The 19535-nt window shown below is 40.7% G+C and overlaps 2 protein-coding genes across 2 annotated transcripts in view; both read left to right on the top strand.

Annotated features, from left to right (window-relative positions):
* LOC138959495 (activating transcription factor 7-interacting protein 1-like) overlaps nt 1–19535 on the top strand; it is a 364173-nt gene that overhangs the window by 69797 nt on the left and 274841 nt on the right. The gene's annotated exons all lie outside the window — the stretch shown is intronic.
* Nucleotides 2118–18460, top strand: LOC138959482 (alpha-L-fucosidase-like). Its single transcript, XM_070330996.1, has 8 exons — nt 2118–2530; nt 6008–6114; nt 6691–6821; nt 8629–8762; nt 9244–9341; nt 10488–10620; nt 13243–13413; nt 14293–18460. Exons 1-8 carry the CDS (start codon nt 2184–2186, stop codon nt 14549–14551), a joined length of 1380 nt encoding a protein of 459 aa, XP_070187097.1. The 5' UTR covers nt 2118–2183; the 3' UTR covers nt 14552–18460.

Here is a 19535-nt window from a genome sequence, read left to right as displayed (position 1 = left end):
TAAGTGCTAAGACGCGTTATAGGAGAGCTATCCTAAGGCCGTGGCTCCATGTCCGACAAAAAGACTCGTGCTAATCCCATCTTTCCCGGGGGTGGTAACTATTACAATACGTACTGCCACCCCGTACTGCTGCTCGGCAACCTCAAACACTTGCCGCGCCGAAACAACGCCAGTAGCTGTCGAAAAAAAAATCGACTGATACTTATCCCAGCTTCAGGGGCTGTAACTACACGGGGACACTGCTGCTCAACACCTTCAAAGGCTTGCCGAAAGAACGCCCCTTAACTTCTTGGCAGAAGAACACCCCTTTCTTGTTCATACCGACAGAAAGAAGAAAGAAAGCCTGCCATCCGCGGATCCTTCCGTTGAACTTATGCATATCTCTGCTCAAAAACTTCAAACCCTTTCCGACGAAAAAAAAACCCAACAACGCCCTTCTTTGACATAATGGCAAATACATGACTGACGTATCTTTCCATTGTTGCTGCTCAAATACTTCACTGAAAATAGTTGCCGACAGATCGCCACCGGCTTCGTGTTCAACAGTTGTATAATTATAAGGCTAATGCTGGTCCTAATTAAGTTCTTTGAAGTTGAGACTATCCTAGCAGTTCTGCTATCATCCAACACAACCATCACCATTTTGATTTATGGAGCTGAAATTGTGTATAATTAAAGAATAAAGTAACATAAATGATACAGGTCAAGGCAGTGCCTGCTTCAAAGTGGTTGTGCAGTTGGTATGCATTATGTCTGTATTCAGTCAATGTCGAAGTTTTGTCATAACTTCCGTAATTTTCATCATTGAAAATTGACATTTTGTATTATGTGAGAATGGACGATGATCTAACAAAAAATATAAAAATAAAGTATGTAAGTGCTATGGATCACACACACACACAGAGGAATGAGTGGCTCTGCATCCGACTGACTGTGTTCGAACGAATGACTCCGTATCCGACATTGTTTTTAATCACTGAAGTTTGAAATTTTGTATAATGTAAGAACTGACGATGGAATGACTAGAAACATACAGATAAATCATATAACAGCTATGAATCTCAGTAGCGTCCACTTAAAATTGGTAGTGCGCAGTTTTAGTCACTGCCCGGCGGCGGGATTTTGTCGGATTTGAGAGAAGCGCATTAGCCGGCTCGACTAAAACACGTCATAACTACTGAAATGTTCAACACTCAAGCTTGAAATTTTGTATTATGTAAGAATGGACAATGAACTATATAGACTATAAAAATAAATTATGTAAGTGTTATGGATCACTGGGTAGCGTCTACTTCAAACTAGGCGCCAGCACGCGCCAGCTTGAACCATAGCACTTATATACTTTATTTTTATATTTCTAGTTAGTTCATCGTCCTTTCTCACATAATACAACATTTCAAACTTCAATGATGAAAAATACGGAAGTTATGACGAGTTTAAGGAGAGCTAATGCACTACTCTCAAATCCGACGATTTCCGCCATTGACTAAAGCGGTAACAGCCTGCAAGCTACCACTTTGAAGTAGACGCTACCCGGTGATCCATAACACTTACATAATTTATTTTTATATTCTATATAGTTAATTGTCCATTCTTACAAAAAACAAAATTTCAAGCTTGAGTGTTGAACATTTCAGTAGTTATGACGGGTTTTAGGCGAGCTAATGCGCTTCTCTCAAATCCGACAAAATCCGGACTACTGCACGCTACCAAATTTAAGTGGACGCTACTGAGATTCATAGCTGTTATATAATTTATCTGTATGTTTCTAGTCATTCCATCGTCAGTTCTTACATTATACAAAATTTCAAACTTCAGTGATAAAATTTACGATAGCTAAGACGCGTTATAGGAGAGCTATCCTAGCTAAGGCCGTGGCTCCATGTCCGACAATCGTCGGATTTGAGAGTAGTGCATTAGCTCTCCTTAAACTCGTCATAACTTCCGTATTTTTTATCATTGAAGTTTGAAATTTTGTATTATGTGAGAATGGACGATGAACTAACTAGAAATATAAAAATAAAGTATATAAGTGCTATGGTTCAAGCTGGCGCGTGCTAGCGCGTGCTGGCGCGTGCTAGCGCGTGCTGGCGCGTAGTTTAGTCGGACCGCATGAGGAGACTTGAACTGCTTCCAAACAAACCGACTTCCTTCTTCTAGACTTGAATGATTATACAGGAAGAATGTTGCCATCCTTAGCATTGTTGACCGTTGCACTTCTTTGCGATAAATCTGTAGGCATTCGCTATGAACCGAACTGGCAATCGCTTGACAGCAGACCCTTGCCTCAATGGTACGACGAGGCAAAGTTTGGAATTTTCCTGCACTGGGGCGTGTTTTCAGTTCCTAGTTATCATGGCGCCTGGTTTTGGTACTATTGGAAAGGTCCTAAACCGGTTCCGAGTGTTGTTCAATTTATGCAAGAGAACTATCCTCCAGGTTTCACGTATGCCGACTTTGCGCCTCAGTTCACCGCAGAGTTCTACGATCCACACCAGTGGGCAGAAATATTCCAGGCATCAGGCGCACGGTAATGATAATTAAATTTAGCAATTTCATTAACACAGAAGGGTTCTATGTCGACCACATGTGGGTGCATTTCCTGTAGGTGCACTTCCTGTTGTCAGTTTTCCTGCATACAGGGAATGCACCCAGGTGCATTTACTTATAGTTTTCTCGGATCTTGTTGGAGGTCACTCGACACTTTGCTATGTACACCTTCAAAAATAACTTTTTCACCAGAAGTTTGTTAAACTAGAAACGTTCTGTCAGCTGTTTAATACACATGGGTGCAACTCTGCCGGCTACATGCCGGCAGCCGGTTTTTGGTTTCATCGGCTGCCGATGTTTTTGTTCCAGGAGAGGGGTTTTTTTGCATTTTAAATACTAAAAAAACTGGACCCCAACTTTTGCTGGTTTTTGGAATTTTCCAGGTTGCACCCATGAATACATGTTCAACCTCCTGCTGGGATGTCAAGTAGTATGTCACTATGTGCTTTTGATCAATACAGCGTAGCAGTTTTATCATGCAAATTAAAACTGCATTCAGCCGGCCATTAATTTATGGCAGTCTCATGTACGGCACGAGATTCAGTGTGATCTGTTTCCCTCAGGAACTGCAACCGGGTGCATTCCCCGTATGCATAAAAAATGTCCACAGGAAGTGCACCTACAGGAAATACACCCACTTTTGGTCCACTTTGACTACTATTTTGTAATTAACACTAACAGTGCAACGGATTTAAATTGGGTTGAAACATGTAATTTGTAAACACAAACATTTTCCAGACTCTCACACATATGTATGCATGTTTCTTAAAATACAAGCACTAGTATTTAAGTAGTTTACAGATATCAGGCATGAAAATTCTCCGTATTTTCCGTATTTTCCGTATTTTTGAAAAAAATAAACCGTATTTTTTTTTAATTTCCGTATTTTTCCTTTTTTTTTTTTTTTTTAATTTTTTTTTTTTTTTTTTTTTTTTTTTTTTTTTTTTTTTTCCTAGTCACAGTTATAGTAAAATAGTTTTGGGGCCATGTTTGAATCCAATTTTAAGGCTCAGATAGCCCCAGATTGCACCAAATTGCACCCTTGAAAAAAAAAATTTCCGGGGGAGCAAGCCCCCGGACCCCCCTAGAAGTCTTGGCGCTTCGTGCCTGCGAAACTTGGCGCTACGCGCCTGCAAAACTTGGCGCTACGCGCCTTCGAATTTTTTTTTCAGTATTTTTTTTTTTTTCAGTTTTCATGCCTGGATATTCTTGGATTTTCGTATTTCCATAGTTAATTTTTCCTGGTGTTTAGACCCTCTTGTTTTTTCAAGCTCAAGCGACCGTCGAAGCACATAATAGAGGTTACAACACGAGTGTTTTTTTTATATGGCTTGTATTTCAGTCAAGACCCAGCGGATGAATATCAAGGGAATCACGAGCCTTTGGCGAGTGAGTCCCTTTGACATTCCCGCTGGGTCTTGACTGAAATACAAGCCATATAAAAAATCAAGAGTGTTGTACTTGTAACCTGTATATCCCATGAAGATCTAAAAGACAAAGTGTGACGGAAACATCAAGCTTTAGTTGTCTGTTCAGATGAGGCACCTCTGCACATACCTTATTCTAAAGGCACGTCTGTTGCATGATCTACATTCTATGTCAAGTCGGTGCATAATGGTGGCTTGGTTGTCCCCGTCAGTTGAAAGCCTCTTACGCGGATTTGACTGAATACCTAGTGGTTACACACGCATCTCCTGAGATCTTGGACACCTTCGTCGTCTATAGGGCCTACTGCGCCACAGAAGAGCTAGAAATACTCACAAAATGCATTAAATAGCTTGTCCAGAGAACAATCGTAGTCGATGATGTACCGATAAGGGCGTGTGTACTGAGCACGCTTATAACTTCACAAGAGCATAGGCTGAACATAGCAGTGCTGGTCGGACGGACTGGGTTTTTAACGATTGCTAGTTTGACTTCTGTTTTAGTTGAGAGAGCCGGCACCAACGAGCACACACACTCAAACACATACGGCTTGTCATGTTGATCACAAGAGAATGGAAGGAAACATAACAGGGTACGTCCCCAGAATATGACGCGATGGACGACAGACGTCATGATATCTATGACGCTGTGATGATAGTCTCGGCAAGTCGAGACTAAAACTCAGCTATAGCACTGAACGACTCTCGCGCAAGTTCTCAAAAGCGTGGTTTTGCACATCCGGTCGATAGGTACATGTGCATTTTGGAATGTCAAAGACGACAAAAAGTAGAGCCATCTAATGATCTATGATGTATTTCGTGCACCCTTATTTATCAACTATTTTATGTGTTATAAGAGTGCAATAGTTACATCATAGATGTAACAAGAGAACAATGGCAATACAAGAAATATACCTAGAGTACATTTACAGAGACAAAGAAGGGAGGTCATGGGATATATATATCAGACATGGGACTGGTCCGAATTTAGCTCGCAGACCATTCTTGAGATCGATGCAAATTCGTTGAGAAAAAAAAGGTGGGGGGGAGGGGTGGTGGTGGTATGAACCGTTCGGCTGAAGCTGTGTCCATCTGAAGTCTGTGCATTCGCACCCCAGCACTCGCGTGAACCTATAGCAGTATCATGGGTCGCGTTTGATTGGCTGTCGATCTCCGACGATTATCGGCCTAGGCCTAATTATTCACCGATGGCAGGTTTGCGGGTTGTTTTGATTGGCTGCCGATCTCCAAAAGCCGAAGGTGAAAAAGGTAGCATCATGGCGTCTGGATTCCGTATTGTTTTGTCGGCTGTGGAAGCTCTTACGATCGACGACCAAAATGTGAAAAACAAATGGAAAGCCAACTGGCTGTCAGAAGAAGTGACTGTCATTATCAACAAGAAAGAAAGGCGCCAGCTCATTGGCGACAGTATCGGCAAGATATCCATTCCCGGTGCGACAACGGCCACTGCGTGGTGAAATACGAACTTGGTGGAAAAAATGTGTTGGTTCTGAAAGTTTTCAAGTCAGTTTTGTGTGTGTGTGTGATTGTTATAAATTACACTTTTGTTTAAAATGCTAAAACATTATTCTTGTAGTTTTTATAGCTTTTTAAAAAGGCATGATCTAATTTTTTTGCTATCAGGAGAGGCCCCAAAATGGCCTTTATAATTCTAACCCCCTACCGGGGCGTTGCCCCTGGACCCCGGCTTACTTTCCTACTTTTGGAACATTTGCTGGTCTCATGTCTGATATATAGCAAAGCATGTTGGACAGATATCTTACGAGAGCTGGGAGTGGGAAGACTCCTAGTCCTAAACTCTTGCAACACCAAGGGGACACCCATCGCAGGAACGCCCATTACTTGTACTTGTAGAAGTCGTAAAATTAGACCTCATCAACTTTATTATTACTTGGACTGCAGATACTGATCTTACAAGTTACAATGTTTCCAGTCTTCATCAATATGACGGAAAGAAGAAATCTGTTTTCATTTGTATAACTGTGGTACATTTCTCTATTTTATACTTATAGGTATGTGGTGTTGACAACAAAGCACCATGAAGGATTTTGCAATTGGCCGTCCAAGTATTCCTGGAACTGGAACTCAATGGATGTGGGTCCCAACAGAGATCTTGTGGGTAAGTTAAATGCTTTTACAATTACATGAGCCTAAATTAATCAATTGGCAGCTTCAGACCCTTTTGGTTGGCTGTGATCTCAGGTTAAAGGCTGTATGAAGACACATAGTTGTACATGATATAAGTTATAACTGTTAAAAGTAAAACAATTTTAATCACCAAATCAGTTTCTTTTTTAAACAATTTTTTATTAAACTTTAAATCAAGTTTATAATTTATTTTGCTGATACCAGAATGGTTGACCTCATCATGCAGTCAACATTTTAATGTGAGCAACTCTGTCTGTTGATGCTGTTTGTGGCAAAAGCATTTACAATTACATAATGCCAAAAAGATGGTCTAGCATGACAATTATTGTGCTTGTATCTATGTGTCTCCGCCAATGCCCCCTCCCCCCTAGAGTTTGAAAGGATTATTTGTTCGTAATGATCATTATGGGATTCAAAGACGTGCTACTTTTGACATGTTCTGTATGCCTTAGAGGGCACACAGTAAAATGTTATTCTTGTCAATCAAAATAGAATTCTATTTGGTCATGTAGTAGCTAATATGTATGGTGTCATGTACTTATTTCAGGTGACCTTGCAAGTGCTATCCGCAAGTCGACTGACCTGAAGTTTGGCACCTACCATTCATTGCTGGAGTTCTTCAACCCTCTTTTCCTGCAAGACATGGCTAACAACTTTACCACCAATGACTTTGTGGCTGTAAGTCTGCAAAATGATGTATGATCTTGTATTCTGCAAGGTGTGGCTTTTGCTCACTCTTCAACTATTACACAAAAAACTTTATCCTACATACGTGAGAGAGACACCCGTGAGATAATAATCGTTCAAATCACATGTGTGTATATCATGTAAATGAGGTCATGTCAAGCAAGTCTGGCAGGGACCTGTTTTTCCACTGCTTATGATGCCAAAGTCACTGAGACAAACGTCATTAATAGAAAAAAAATTGCGCTCGCTAATTACCCTCGATACATTTTTGAGTCACTTGAGAAAAAGTGACTCTATGTAATCGGTCAGTGTTAGTCTGTCCGGCCGGCCGTCCGGCCGGCCGTCCGGCCGGCCGTCCGTAGACACCACCTTAACGTTGGACTTTTCTCGGAAACTATCAAGCGATCGGGCTCATATTTTGTTTAGTCGTGACCTCCAATGACCTCTACACTTTAACGATGGTTTCGTTGACCTTTGACCTTTTTCAAGGTCACAGGTCAGTGTCAAAGGAAAAATTAGACATTTTATATCTTTGACAAAGTTCATCGGATGTGATTGAAACTTTGTAGGATTATTCTTTACATCAAAGTATTTACATCTGTAGCCTTTTACGAACGTTATCAGAAAAACAAGGGAGATAACTAGCCTTTTCTGTTCGGCAACACACAACTTAACGTTGGGCTTTTCTCGGAAACTATAAAAGTGACCGGGCTCAAATTTTATGTGAACGTGACTCATTGTGTTGTGAATAGCAATTTCTTCCTGTCCATCTGATGCCTCATATAATATTCAGAACTGCGAAAGTGACTCGATCGAGCGTTTGCTCTTCTTGTTAGAACTAACACGTCACGCCACACTTTCAGAGTGACGTTTCTTTACTTTGACGTAATAGATTGCACGAGGCTTTAGAAGAGATGGAGGTTCCAAAACAAGCGTCTTTAATTTAGCTGCTTCGACTGCAGGACATTTTCAGTAAAATACACGTAAGTACAGTATGTCGGATAAACAGAATACTACATGGCTTGCTGTTTCGTACCAGATTTACACTCGTTGCTTTTTCAAATAGTGAACAGCTCGCTTTCGCTCGCAGTTCAATATTTAAAAAAAAAAACTTGTGTAAATCTGGTACGACACAGCAAGCCATGTAGTATTCTCTCTTTATCCAGTACAGTGGAACCCCCAAGCCTTGTTCTCAGGCCTCCTTCTTCGGTCACTGAAGAATACTTTATTGATCGGACGCATGGTTCTGACCCCTTGCCTGTTGGCCGTCTGAAAGTTTTGAAATGTAGGAAGTCTTTTGACCTAATGTTTTTGTTTTTTTATTGTAGCCAGGGTATTTTAACATACCGTATACATTATCAATCAAGGTCAACCTGACTTATTATCCTTTGAGCCTGGTAGCAACATTGCCCTCTCCCCCTTCCCCCTCTCTTTTGATATCCTCACAGACTTTCCCCTTTTTAATTAAGACCTTGCTTTTTCAGAATTTCTGTTCATAAAATCTTCAATGTCAACAACTCAGCTCTGCATACTGTCACACACACACACACACAAACACACATACAGACACACACTGTCATCCTATTTCTCTCTCTCTCTCTCTCTCTCTCTCTCTCTCTCTCTCTCTCTCTCTCTCTCTCTCTCTCTCTCTCTCTCTCTTTCTTTCTTTCTCTGTCTCCCCTCCCCCCTTTCTATCTCTCTCTTATATCAACAAGCACCAAAGTCTTCACAAATTTGTACATGATGTCAATCAGTTCTGACTGAAGAAAGAACCATCTTTTTGTCTCATAATTTTCAGAGGAAGACAATGCCAGAGCTGTATGAGCTGGTTCAGAGATACAAGCCAGATATCATCTGGTCAGACGGTGACTGGGAGGGTAACTCCACATACTGGAATTCAACCAATTTTCTTGCCTGGTTGTATAATGACAGGTAAGGCCCCAAGGCTTGTTTCCATTGACACTGTCGGTAGGTTGGCTCCTTTTTAGAAAAAAGTTTTTTGGGGGGGGGGTTGAATTTCTATTAACACAGTTGCCTGTGCCTTTCTTTGGACGAAAATAATGTGAGCTGTACCTCCTGGATGTCAGATAAGAGAAAGTTTCCTTGTACAACCTGCAAGATCTTTTGTGTTTCATGTTTTAATTTTTGGCGATGGTAAGAAAATTAGGGTTGGTGTGGGTATCGGAAACATGGACTTTTTTATTTTGGTGAAAGGCTAAAGGATTCAATGTATGTACATGAGTATGTTTTTGCATGCGTGGTATATTTCACTGTACGGTTGTGTATGTGTGTGTGTGAGTGTACACTGATCAGGTTGTGAGATCTTCATGTTAACGAAAAGACAACCTAGGTATGGTTTTGCTGCATGCCTGAGTGTGTTGCACTCTGCATTGTATCTGTTTGGTGTGTGCAGTCCAGTGAAAGACACTGTGGTTGTGAACGACCGATGGGGGACTGATACCATGTGTAAGCATGGCGGATATTTGACATGCCATGACCACTATAATCCAGGTTTGACATTTTTGATGAAAATTTGCAGTTATTCATGATTCATGGTATTGTAATGCTAATACATAATGGAATTATGTATACATAACTGAACTTGTTCACTTGGGCATAGTTTTTACTGTCACTTGGTTTGATATCTGCAAATTAATGCAGGGGCGGACGAGGGGGGGGGGGGGGTTTCTGGGGTTTCCGGAAACACTCCCCCCCCCCCCCCCCCAGCCAAAATTGTTTTTGTTTTTGGGGTGTGTTTTTTGGGGTTGTTGTTGTTGTTTGGGGTATTAATCAGTGACAAAATCTGCTGCCTGAAACTGGTAATGATCATCCTCAGAATGCACCAGATTGCACCATTTTGCATCCTTTTTTTCAAAATTTTCCGGGGGGGGCATGCCCCCGGACCCCCCTAGCAAGCTAGGCGCTTCGCGCCGTCGGCTCGGCGCTTCGCGCCTTCACACCCATATCTTCACAATATACTTTTGGAAACCCCCCCATAAAATGAACTGATCCGCCCCTGTAATGAATGTGCTTTTCTTTGAAAATGTGATGCTTTATACAAATATTATATCAAGGACGATTTTTGACAGTTGCATATTGAACAGGATTATTTGTACAAGTACTGACTGATAAGCTGTCCAGTTCGGAACTAGGTGATGGGCTAGATTCTGCAAAGTAAATTTTGCTAAATATATAATATAGACACAATTGTGACTTTTCTTCTCACACTGGGTAGATTGTATGTGTCATTCATTGTCATGTGGGGTGGGGGGAGGGGCTTGGATCTTTTCAGAAACACATGTTGTTAATTGAGACTTGCAATGGGATGAATCATTAGATCATGGACTTCCATGCAACTGGACAAGCCTCACAGAAATCAAATTAATGGTGTGTCTTTTGTATTGACTTTGTAAATAAATGACAAAGAAGAAGATTGAAGAGAGTACAATTCCTTTGTACATGTATGAATCAGTAAAAGCTTATTATGATAGTATTATTCTGGTGAGCTTATGTGCAGAAACAAACACTCCTTTGGAAAGATCAGTGGTGAGGGAGAATTAATTCAGAAAAAGGAGAAAGATCAGTGACGTTTAAATACAGTCTGACTCTTTTCCTGTTCATTTTATGTCTTCTCAAGCTCCCCTCTTTGAATTTCAGGAAAACTTCAGAAACGTAAATGGGAAGATTGTTCCACAGTGGATAAAGGTGCATGGGCGTACCGCAGAAATATAAAACTAAGTGATATTGAATCAACACAGGATCTTATCACTCAACTGGTTGAGGCAGTCAGGTATGGGTACTTTCATATTAGATATCTTCTCTTGACTCTGTTAGTCTCTGATAATGTTACAAGATGGCACATGCTTGTTAATCAATCATTTTCCCTACTTTTTTTTTATACTGGTTGTTAAGATTTTGGGTTTAAGTTAAATGTAGTACTGTTTGGAACAGCTAGTGTAAAGAGTTCTCGTGCCAAACCGCCTTGACGTGCTTCATGCTTCATATGCTTCAGCTGCTTTTGGTGTTTTCCTGACTGCAGAAAAAGAATCGTTTTCGGTATTTTGAGACTGCTGAATGCTGTTGCCGAAACCCATTTAAGAGTTTACTCAGTGCGGCTGGTTGGAATTGAAAGCATAATTTTGTTATTCTTCCTTTTTTGACTCACATGCGAAGCAAAAGTGAGTCTATGTACTCACCCGAGTCGTCCGTCCGTCCGTCCGTCCGGACGTCCGTCCGTCCGGCCGTCCGGAAAACTTTAACGTTGGATATTTCTTGGACACTATTCAGTCTATCAGTACCAAATTTGGCAAGATGGTGTATGATGACAAGGCCCCAAAAAACATACATAGCATCTTGACCTTGCTTCAAGGTCAAGGTCGCAGGGGCCATAAATGTTGCCTAAAAAACAGCTATTGTTCTCATTTTCCCCATTTTCTCTGAAGTTTTTGAGATTGAATACCTCACCTATATATGATATATAGAGCAAAGTAAGCCCCATCTTTTGATACCAGTTTGGTTTACCTTGCTTCAAGGTCAAGGTCACAGGAGCTCTTCAAAGTTGGATTGTATACATATTTTGAAGTGACCTTGACCCTGAACTATGGAAGATAACTGTTTCAAACTTACAAATTATGTGGGGCACATGTTATGCTTTCATCATGAGACACATTTGGTCACATATGATCAAGGTCAAGGTCACTTTGACCCTTATGAAATGTGACCAAAATAAGGTAGTGAACCACTAAAAGTGACCATATCTCATGGTAGAAAGAGCCAATAAGCACCATTGTACTTCCTATGTCTTGAATGAACAGCTTTGTGTTGCATGACCTTGGATGACCTTCACCTTGGGTCAAGGTCACATTGTATTTTGGTAGGAAAAATGTCTAAAGCAGTTCTTAGTGTATGATGTCATTACTAGGTTTAGTTATTTGACCTTGACCCTGAAGGTCAAGGTCATGTAAAGGTCAAGGTCAAGCATGTGAGTCGTATGGGCTTTGCCCTTCTTGTTTTTTGTGGGGTGGGGGGGTCTATCAGGTTATATTCCCTTTATGTTCTCGTTTGCATTTTCTGAACTTTTTTTCCCCGACTCATTCTTGAGGTAGAATTTCATTACTTTGGTTTCTGTGAGTGCAACTCTTGCCTTTCGCTCCTTTGGCTCAAGAAAGTTGCTACAACTAGTAAGACTTCATGAATTTTGCTGAAACAGAGACTCTGCAGCAGAGAAAGTTTGAAGACTCTACCACAGTTTACAAGAGAGGCTGGTGTTATCGCAGAGAAGCTTCGCTGAGTGATGTTCATGACACAGCACATCTGATTACTCTCCTGGTACAGGTGGTCAGGTGTGTGTATGAGCACATTGTTACCTGTGCATGCATCTGTAGCTGGAGTGATACCTGTAGTTATATAATCATAGGCAGCGTTTTCTAGGCCTTTTTGTTGGTCTTGCATGTGAGCTTTTGCAGTGTGTCCTCAAAGTCATTGTACTAAAAGAGCTGCATGAATTCTTCTGCAGACCGTATAGTTCTCAGTGGAACGTGCTGTGTTCTAACTTCTCAGAGTTTTCTTGCATGCAGGTTGTTTGGTTCTTGCCTTTTCTTCTTGCTTATATAAAGATACAGCTCTGGGTTGTGGGTCATTATTTAGTGTACCCATAAAGTATTTAAATGATGAAATTTGCTGGACATTGTTCAGCTCTGCTTGTCGGTGACCCGGAAAGTACAGGACTAACTTCTGTCTTTTATGGAATGGTCTAATATCTTGTACAGGTTTAATTTTTCTGTATCATTGATTAATGTTCTGAATTGGTTTTTTTAACATCTTAGCACTTGAGTTATGGAGTGACTTATATGTCTGACACACTTTCATATGTCTCATAAACATTGTCGCTTCTTTTCCCTTTTTTCTTTCTTTCTTTTAACTACATTGGAAGGTGATGAAAATATCTGTTGAAAACTTTGATTGATTGTCTACTTTGTTTGAAAAAAAAGGGAGAAAGTTTTAAGAGGATATCCTGGGATACAACTGCGAGACTGTTTGTAGATTGGTTTTCATGTAAAGTGGTTTTGATTTAAGATAGAGTCATGGAGTTTAAATTCTATTTTTGGGATTGCCTGAGGTCAAAAGGTAATTGTAAAGTTTTCATCAAGTTGTCTTTCTCAGTATTTTGTTGAAAACAAAATGAAACTGTTATCTATTTTATTGTCTAAATGGATGTATTTATTACAAACGAACTCAAGATTTTATTTTGTTTACTTAAGAAAAGGACACCAGTGCAAATGGTACTTTTTTGTAAAGACTCCATTGAGTCTCAAATGAATACATGTACTCACCTTCCAAAGGAAATCTGGTGACATAGAATCAGTACCACTCAGATGAACTTGCTGAAACATTGTTCCTCATTTACTTTCAGCTGTGGTGGAAACCTGCTGCTAAACGTTGGACCCAGAAGGGATGGAATCATCGCTCCCATATTTGAGGAGCGTCTGCGCGAGATCGGCCAATGGCTGAGGGTAAATAGTGACGCCATCTACTCCACTCGCCCCTGGCTCTTCCAGAATGACACACAGCAGCCAGGTGTTTGGTAAGCAATGAGAGTGTGTGTATGGTGTTTGTGTGCGTACACACGCTTGTGTTTGTATATATGTATGTGTGTGCATAGATGGATATGTCAGTTGCCAATTATGTGTATTTAGCTTTATATTGTTGTACTTACTTCTTAAGGAAAACAACCCCAGAAGGATTGAACGTGAGAAACAAAATAAGAATAGCAAAATTCAGTCTGGCCTATATGTTGCCAGAGAAGAGGTGAAAATTTGAGTAAGTATATTATAGTGATAGAAACAAAAAGCAAACAAACAAGTAAACAAAAAACAACAAGAACAAGTACCCCAACCCCTTATTTTTTTTTAGATATACACACTGAGACAGACGGCACTGCGCTTACTTTTTTTGATTTTGTTAAAAACTTTTTTTTATAGAACTCAGTTGCATGTAGATGCTGCTACTACCCTTCTTATTTGCCCTTTCTCTTTTATTTTGTTTCCTTTTTTTTCTTTGCAGGCGGGTAGCATCCTTCTTCATAGGTCTTTTTCTTTTATCAATTAAATTCGTCCAGTTTTAAATCAACAGCCTAGACGGCACTGCTTACTGCTCGACTGTGCATGACTAGCTGCCCAACAACTTATCTCATCATGCATGTTCTTTAGTTGAGTCAAAATTACAACATCCCGACTCTGTTTAGGATGTGTGGTGATGGAGCACAATAAAATTCACACGAATGAAATAAGAGTGTGTAAAACTAGATTGAAACTTTGTAAAGTGTATAATTATTTGATTTGGAATTGTGTACAGAATAGTTTATGTATGTATGTTTTTGAGAGGTGCTTAGAACTGTTTAAGGATTTGCGCCTTAGAAATATCCTCATAATTATAAAGCATTGTTTTCTTTCATGCATTCCAGGTACACTTCCAAGAAGAACACATTTGGTGAAAGCGTGTACGCCATTGTGCTGAAGTGGCCTCGCAGTCAGGACTTCCTGCTGGCTTCCCCGCAACCTTCTCCTCAAACTACCGTCACCCTGCTCGGCTATTCTCAACCCATCGATTGGAGCAAGGGCAAGCTCGGCGGATTGGAGCTCACCATACCTGTTATCCCTTTCGACCAGATGCCCTGTCAGTGGGCCTGGGTGTTCAGGCTGGACAAGCTCAATAATGTTTGAAGAGAGATTTGAGAAAGACAAGGATTTGCTGGGAAAAAAAAGATGAGGGGGAGAGAAGTAGGAGAGGGGGGGGGGGGGGAGGGGTGATGGGAGGGGTGAGCAAGGGAGAGAGTAGGGTGAGCTTTAGTGAAAGAGAAAGAAAGAGAAGAATGACTGATAAACAAAGGGGGGCAGGGGGATTGGTGGAAGTGTTATCGGGGTTGATGGAGGGAAGAGGAAAAGAGTTGGACGATGAGGATAATTTTTCATTAAACAAGAACAAGGATATTACATTTTTTTAAAAACACTTATCTTTTTACACTCAGCTATCTCCCTAAAGAGGGACCATTCTACTGTGAAAGAAAAAGCTGCCGAAAATACATGGTTAAGAGGAGAGAGATATATACGGGGAAGAGGGAGAAAATGCAGACATGGGATTCTTCCGTAAATTTACGGAATTCCGTAAATTTTTAGGCTCCAGGGATCATTCTTGAGATTCGTGCAAATCCGCTGAGAAAATTGTGGGGTATATGTAGGTATAGACCCAAGTTTTTCGGCCGGTCCGCTGATCGCGACGCTCCATTCCATACTATTCTTGAACGGTTGGTTCCTAAAACGGTTAGACTGTTGCTGGTCGATCCGTATGGGAACGCGCTCTTTGTCTCCTACAATCACCGTTTCAACGTAGCTATCGGGGATTCAGTATAAGCATACCGTATGAGAATGATTCGGCGCCATTTTTACATCGCTTCGAGCCACCTGCCAAAATGATGAGGAAGCTAAAGCGAGACGAAACCGTTCTAGCCCGGGAAATTGACCAGCAGAAGTACAAGAAAAATCTCTGGAGATTCGACTGGCTCGATGAAGTTGTATCATTGAGCTGGAAATACGAGAAAGGCCAGAAGACACAAGACGTGAAACTGAAAGTTGGCGATGCTTTTGCTAAAATCAACTTGCCGGGAAAAGCTCAGTGCACTTTGTGCAACGATGTTAATGTTATCAACTACGGCTCCAATGGAAAGACTGCCCTCAAAAGCCACTTGAAAAGCAACAAGCACCTGACTATCCTGAAAACCCAGTCGGGTAATCAGTCACTGGGGTCGTTTGGCACCGACAAGGTAAGAACATTGAAACCACACCGTCACACGCCACCACCCCCCACCCCCACCCCCGCCTCTCTCTCTCTCTCTCTCTCTCTCTCTCTCTCTCTCTCTTTCTCTCTCTTTCTCCTCCTTATTTTGAGTCTTAGCGTAAAATTAATTTGAGAAACATGGGAAGGAAGAGAAAGGGGGGGGGGGGGGGGGGGGGCTATGATTAAACTGAAATATGCATTTCAGGGCCATTTTTGTGTGTCTAAAACACTAAAAACCTTCAGCTTCTGGGGGCTTCGCCCCCAGACCCCGACCAGGGGCGTCGACCCTGGACCCTACTGAGGACCTTCTGCGGCCCCCAGACCCCCACCTTCTTTTTCCTTAATTATCACTTTTTCTAAATCCCATGTCTGAAAATGAGAGGAGGTGAGATAACTTTTTATGTGAGAGATAGAAAGTGGAGGGTAGGGAAAGAGGGAAGGAGAGAGAGGGCAATAAGGGAGGACCAAGAGAGATAGAGAGAAAAAGCTTGTGTGCCCGTGCGTATGGGTAGATGTTTATGTGTGTGTGTGAGGGAGTTGGGGGTACGGGTGGGGAGGGGCAGCTGTGCACGTGTTTGTGTGAAACTAGCTCAGTTCCTTTGAAATTCTGTGATTTGGATATATTGGAAGGATGTGAATCTAATTCTGTTGCTTCATAGGCAAGACCATTGTATGGAAACGCTTTTGTGATCCGAACAAAAGTTTTTGACTATTGTCAGCTGACATCAATTTTAATTACTATAACCTGATTAATGTAGTTTGCTGCCAAACCAGGGCTGGTGTTCACTGGCATAGTAGAAATGCTCAGTTTTTTTCTTCTTTTCTTCTTTTTCGTTCATTGGCTTAGACTCCCACGTTCACTCATGTTTTTAGTACGAGTGGATTTTTACGTGTATGACCGTTTTTACCCCGCCATTCAGGCAGCATACGCTGATTTCAGGGGAAAATGCTCAGTTTCATAATATTCAAGTGTGTAGAATGTTGTTAAAGGTGTTTTTTTCTCCTGAAAACATCTCTCAGCACAATCAATATCAATGTACAACTGATGTGATGCCCCAACACCCCACCCCAAACACCTATTGTCCACTAACGTTACCGAAAGATACCTGTTGTCAGAGACTAACTGAAGTGGAGGGTCAATTGTTATTTTGTCCCAAGGGTGTCCTTTCATCACAGGTACTACTGTACAGCATTTTACCAGAGCGTGTGATACACCAAGGTTTTCTTTAGGTGCTTTTTTGTGTGTGCCATGTGCGTTGTGTGATTTTTGCTGTGGGAGAATTGTTTTGCTTTGCATGATAAACATACAGCTGGAGTAAACAAATGCACAACATGGTCATGATGAAACAGCTCATTATGTATTACTGACAACAACTTTCTTTTCCCAGTATTCTTTTTTGTGTGTTACTCGGCTGTTTGCTTGATATTGTCGTGGGTTTTTTTGTGCTGCAGTTTATTATATTCTTGTTATATTTGTGATTTGCAAAGAGGGTTGGTTGGGAATGAAGCTATTGAAAAACAAACAGCATTTAAACAGAAGCAAAGTCTTTAAAGGCAATAGCACTTAATGCTTTAAATACAAAAGATTTTCAACATGCTGAATGTTTTAAACTATCTTTGTATCTTTTTCTGTTAAGTTCTGATTCATAAACTTTCGATTTTGTTAAAAGTGTGTTTTTAAGGACTTCTTTTGAAGGTTGATCATACTACAGATTTGTTAACAAATTTTTTGACTAGGGTTTTTTTCCTTCTATTTTTTGGATTGTTACATTCCATGTGTGTATGTGTTTTTGTATTTCTTGCAGTGATATGATCTGTTTTGGACACTCAAGAATATCTAAAATTATCCGCTGCTACATGTGAAATTTTACTCACTTCTGTAAATGCAGCTACATTCCATTCTTTACAGTATTCAACTGAACACAATTTGGCAGCAAGGTCCTTAGAGGATGTTCTTTGACATTTTGCAGGTAGTGTTTTATTCCCCATGCAGTGTAACTGTAGTGTTAAGGGAGAGAACTTGGGTCAGCTGCTGGCTTACCCGAGGGAGAAAGCAACTCAAACTTCTATGAGACTGAAATGAGATTCGCTTTTTCAACTCCCCCTGGTTTTCAGTGTGGTATGACGAGTTGGACGAGTTTAATTCATTATGAAGCAGTAAACAGAACCATGGTCGTGTGTGAATCACTGCTTGTCTTCTGTTCATCCAGGGATAAGAAATCTATGCAAAACTGGACATTCATTTCTTATTTTGAAGCTTGTAACACCTTTTCCTGCTTTTGACTATTTTTCATTGTCATCTCTGATAAGGGAAACCTCATGAAAAACCTTATCTTTCATGACATAACCTGTGTTCCTGTTGCACAGCTAATATGCTGTCTGTTGCAAGCCCAGAGCCTCAGACATAATAATGACGAGGGTGTCTTTATAATAAGCTGCATTGCTGGTGTTTCTCTGTAATATTCTTACGCTCTTGCGTTTCATTTTGCACCATGCAAATGTTTTTGTTTTGCTTGCTTTCACAGTTGGTATTAATACACAATGCAAACCATGATGTGGGCGTTGTTTTTGTTTTCATTTTATGAACAAACATGACAGCTTGAACAATTTCACTGAACGTAACTGTTTATTTCCTTATCGGATTAATCAAGGTGGATATAAGCAGAGTGTGTAAACAGGTTCTTTCGTGTGATGCATATATCTGACTAAATAGTTCTTTGTGTTTTGACTTTATGAGGGCTGTTTGATTTTTGAAAAGTTCAGGGTTTTTCACGTTTGAAATAAAGTTTGTTTTTTCACATTGGTGTGTGTGTGTTTGGCATGTCTCTGTTTATTTCTGTCTATCTGTTTCTTTGTTTGAAAATATGGAACATGTACAGAGCTACCAGTGAAAATAAACATCCTGAACTCATGCATCAGCTAGCAATGGAATTTTATTCACCCAATGGGACACAACAGTAAACTTCACAGAAAACAAGTGTGCATCATGTTAAAATGTGAACTTCCAAGAAATACTGAAAACAGTAACACAACTATAACATTAAACCAAGGACAGTACCATTACAAACTGCAAACAACATGCAACAGATCTCAACAAGAAACAAACATAAAACTGGCCAACAAATGCATTCACACCCAAAGAAAAAAGAAAAGCAACGGGGATGAAAGACGATAAAAATCAAACACGGATCAATCAGAGATAGATAAATAAAAAAATATTTACAAAACCGGTTCACGTTTGGATGGACATTAAAAAAGAGGAAAAGTCAATGCATCATCATTTTTCTTTGAGTAGCAGTCCTATCAGTAGAACACAGAACAGCAGGACAGAATTATTGAGCAAGATAACAGAGGAAGATGGTCCATTACAGTAATCCGTGATACAGATCTTCGCACAAATTTTGTGGCCACTGTTGGGGTTTACAAAGCATCCACTCTCCTCGGCTGTGGAACAGGATCGCATGAAGTTTATCTGCTCATCTGCAAAACACATAAACAGGCACATATAGACGCAAGGGCATGTGCATGCATGCAAGCAGGCATTCACACACGCGCGCGCCAACACACACACGACTGAGAGACAGACAGACAGACAGACAGAGAGAGAGAGAGAGAGAGAGACCCAGGCTGTGACTGACAGACAGACACAAAGAGACACAGAGAGGCACAGACAGAAAGACCGACACTCAGACAAACAGACAGATACAGACAGACAGAGCCAGACAGACAGGAGCAAAGAAACGCCGACAGACAGAAACCCGTTGACTTCTTAAAAAAACGAATTTACAAAAGTAATATGGTATCAATGGAGACAAAGATGAATCCAGCCAGCCACACATACCATCATTAAAAGTCCGTATGATGGAACAAGCC

This window comes from Littorina saxatilis, linkage group LG2 (genome assembly GCF_037325665.1).
Source record: "Littorina saxatilis isolate snail1 linkage group LG2, US_GU_Lsax_2.0, whole genome shotgun sequence".
Lineage (NCBI taxonomy): Eukaryota > Metazoa > Mollusca > Gastropoda > Littorinimorpha > Littorinidae > Littorina > Littorina saxatilis.
The sequence above is the reverse complement of the archived record's forward strand: the minus strand, read 5'-3'. Positions and strand labels throughout refer to the sequence as shown.

What these genes read in the sequence shown, in the direction of transcription:
- LOC138959482 (XM_070330996.1), top strand. Translation starts at nt 2,184, where the DNA reads ATGTTGCCATCCTTAGCATTGTTGACCGTTGCACTTCTTTGCGATAAA. An exon ending in CAACTGGTTGAGGCAGTCAG is followed by an intron (nt 10,621 to 13,242) that starts GTATGGGTACTT and finishes ATTTACTTTCAG; the next exon opens with CTGTGGTGGAAACCTGCTGC. An exon ending in ACACAGCAGCCAGGTGTTTG is followed by an intron (nt 13,414 to 14,292) that starts GTAAGCAATGAG and finishes CATGCATTCCAG; the next exon opens with GTACACTTCCAAGAAGAACA.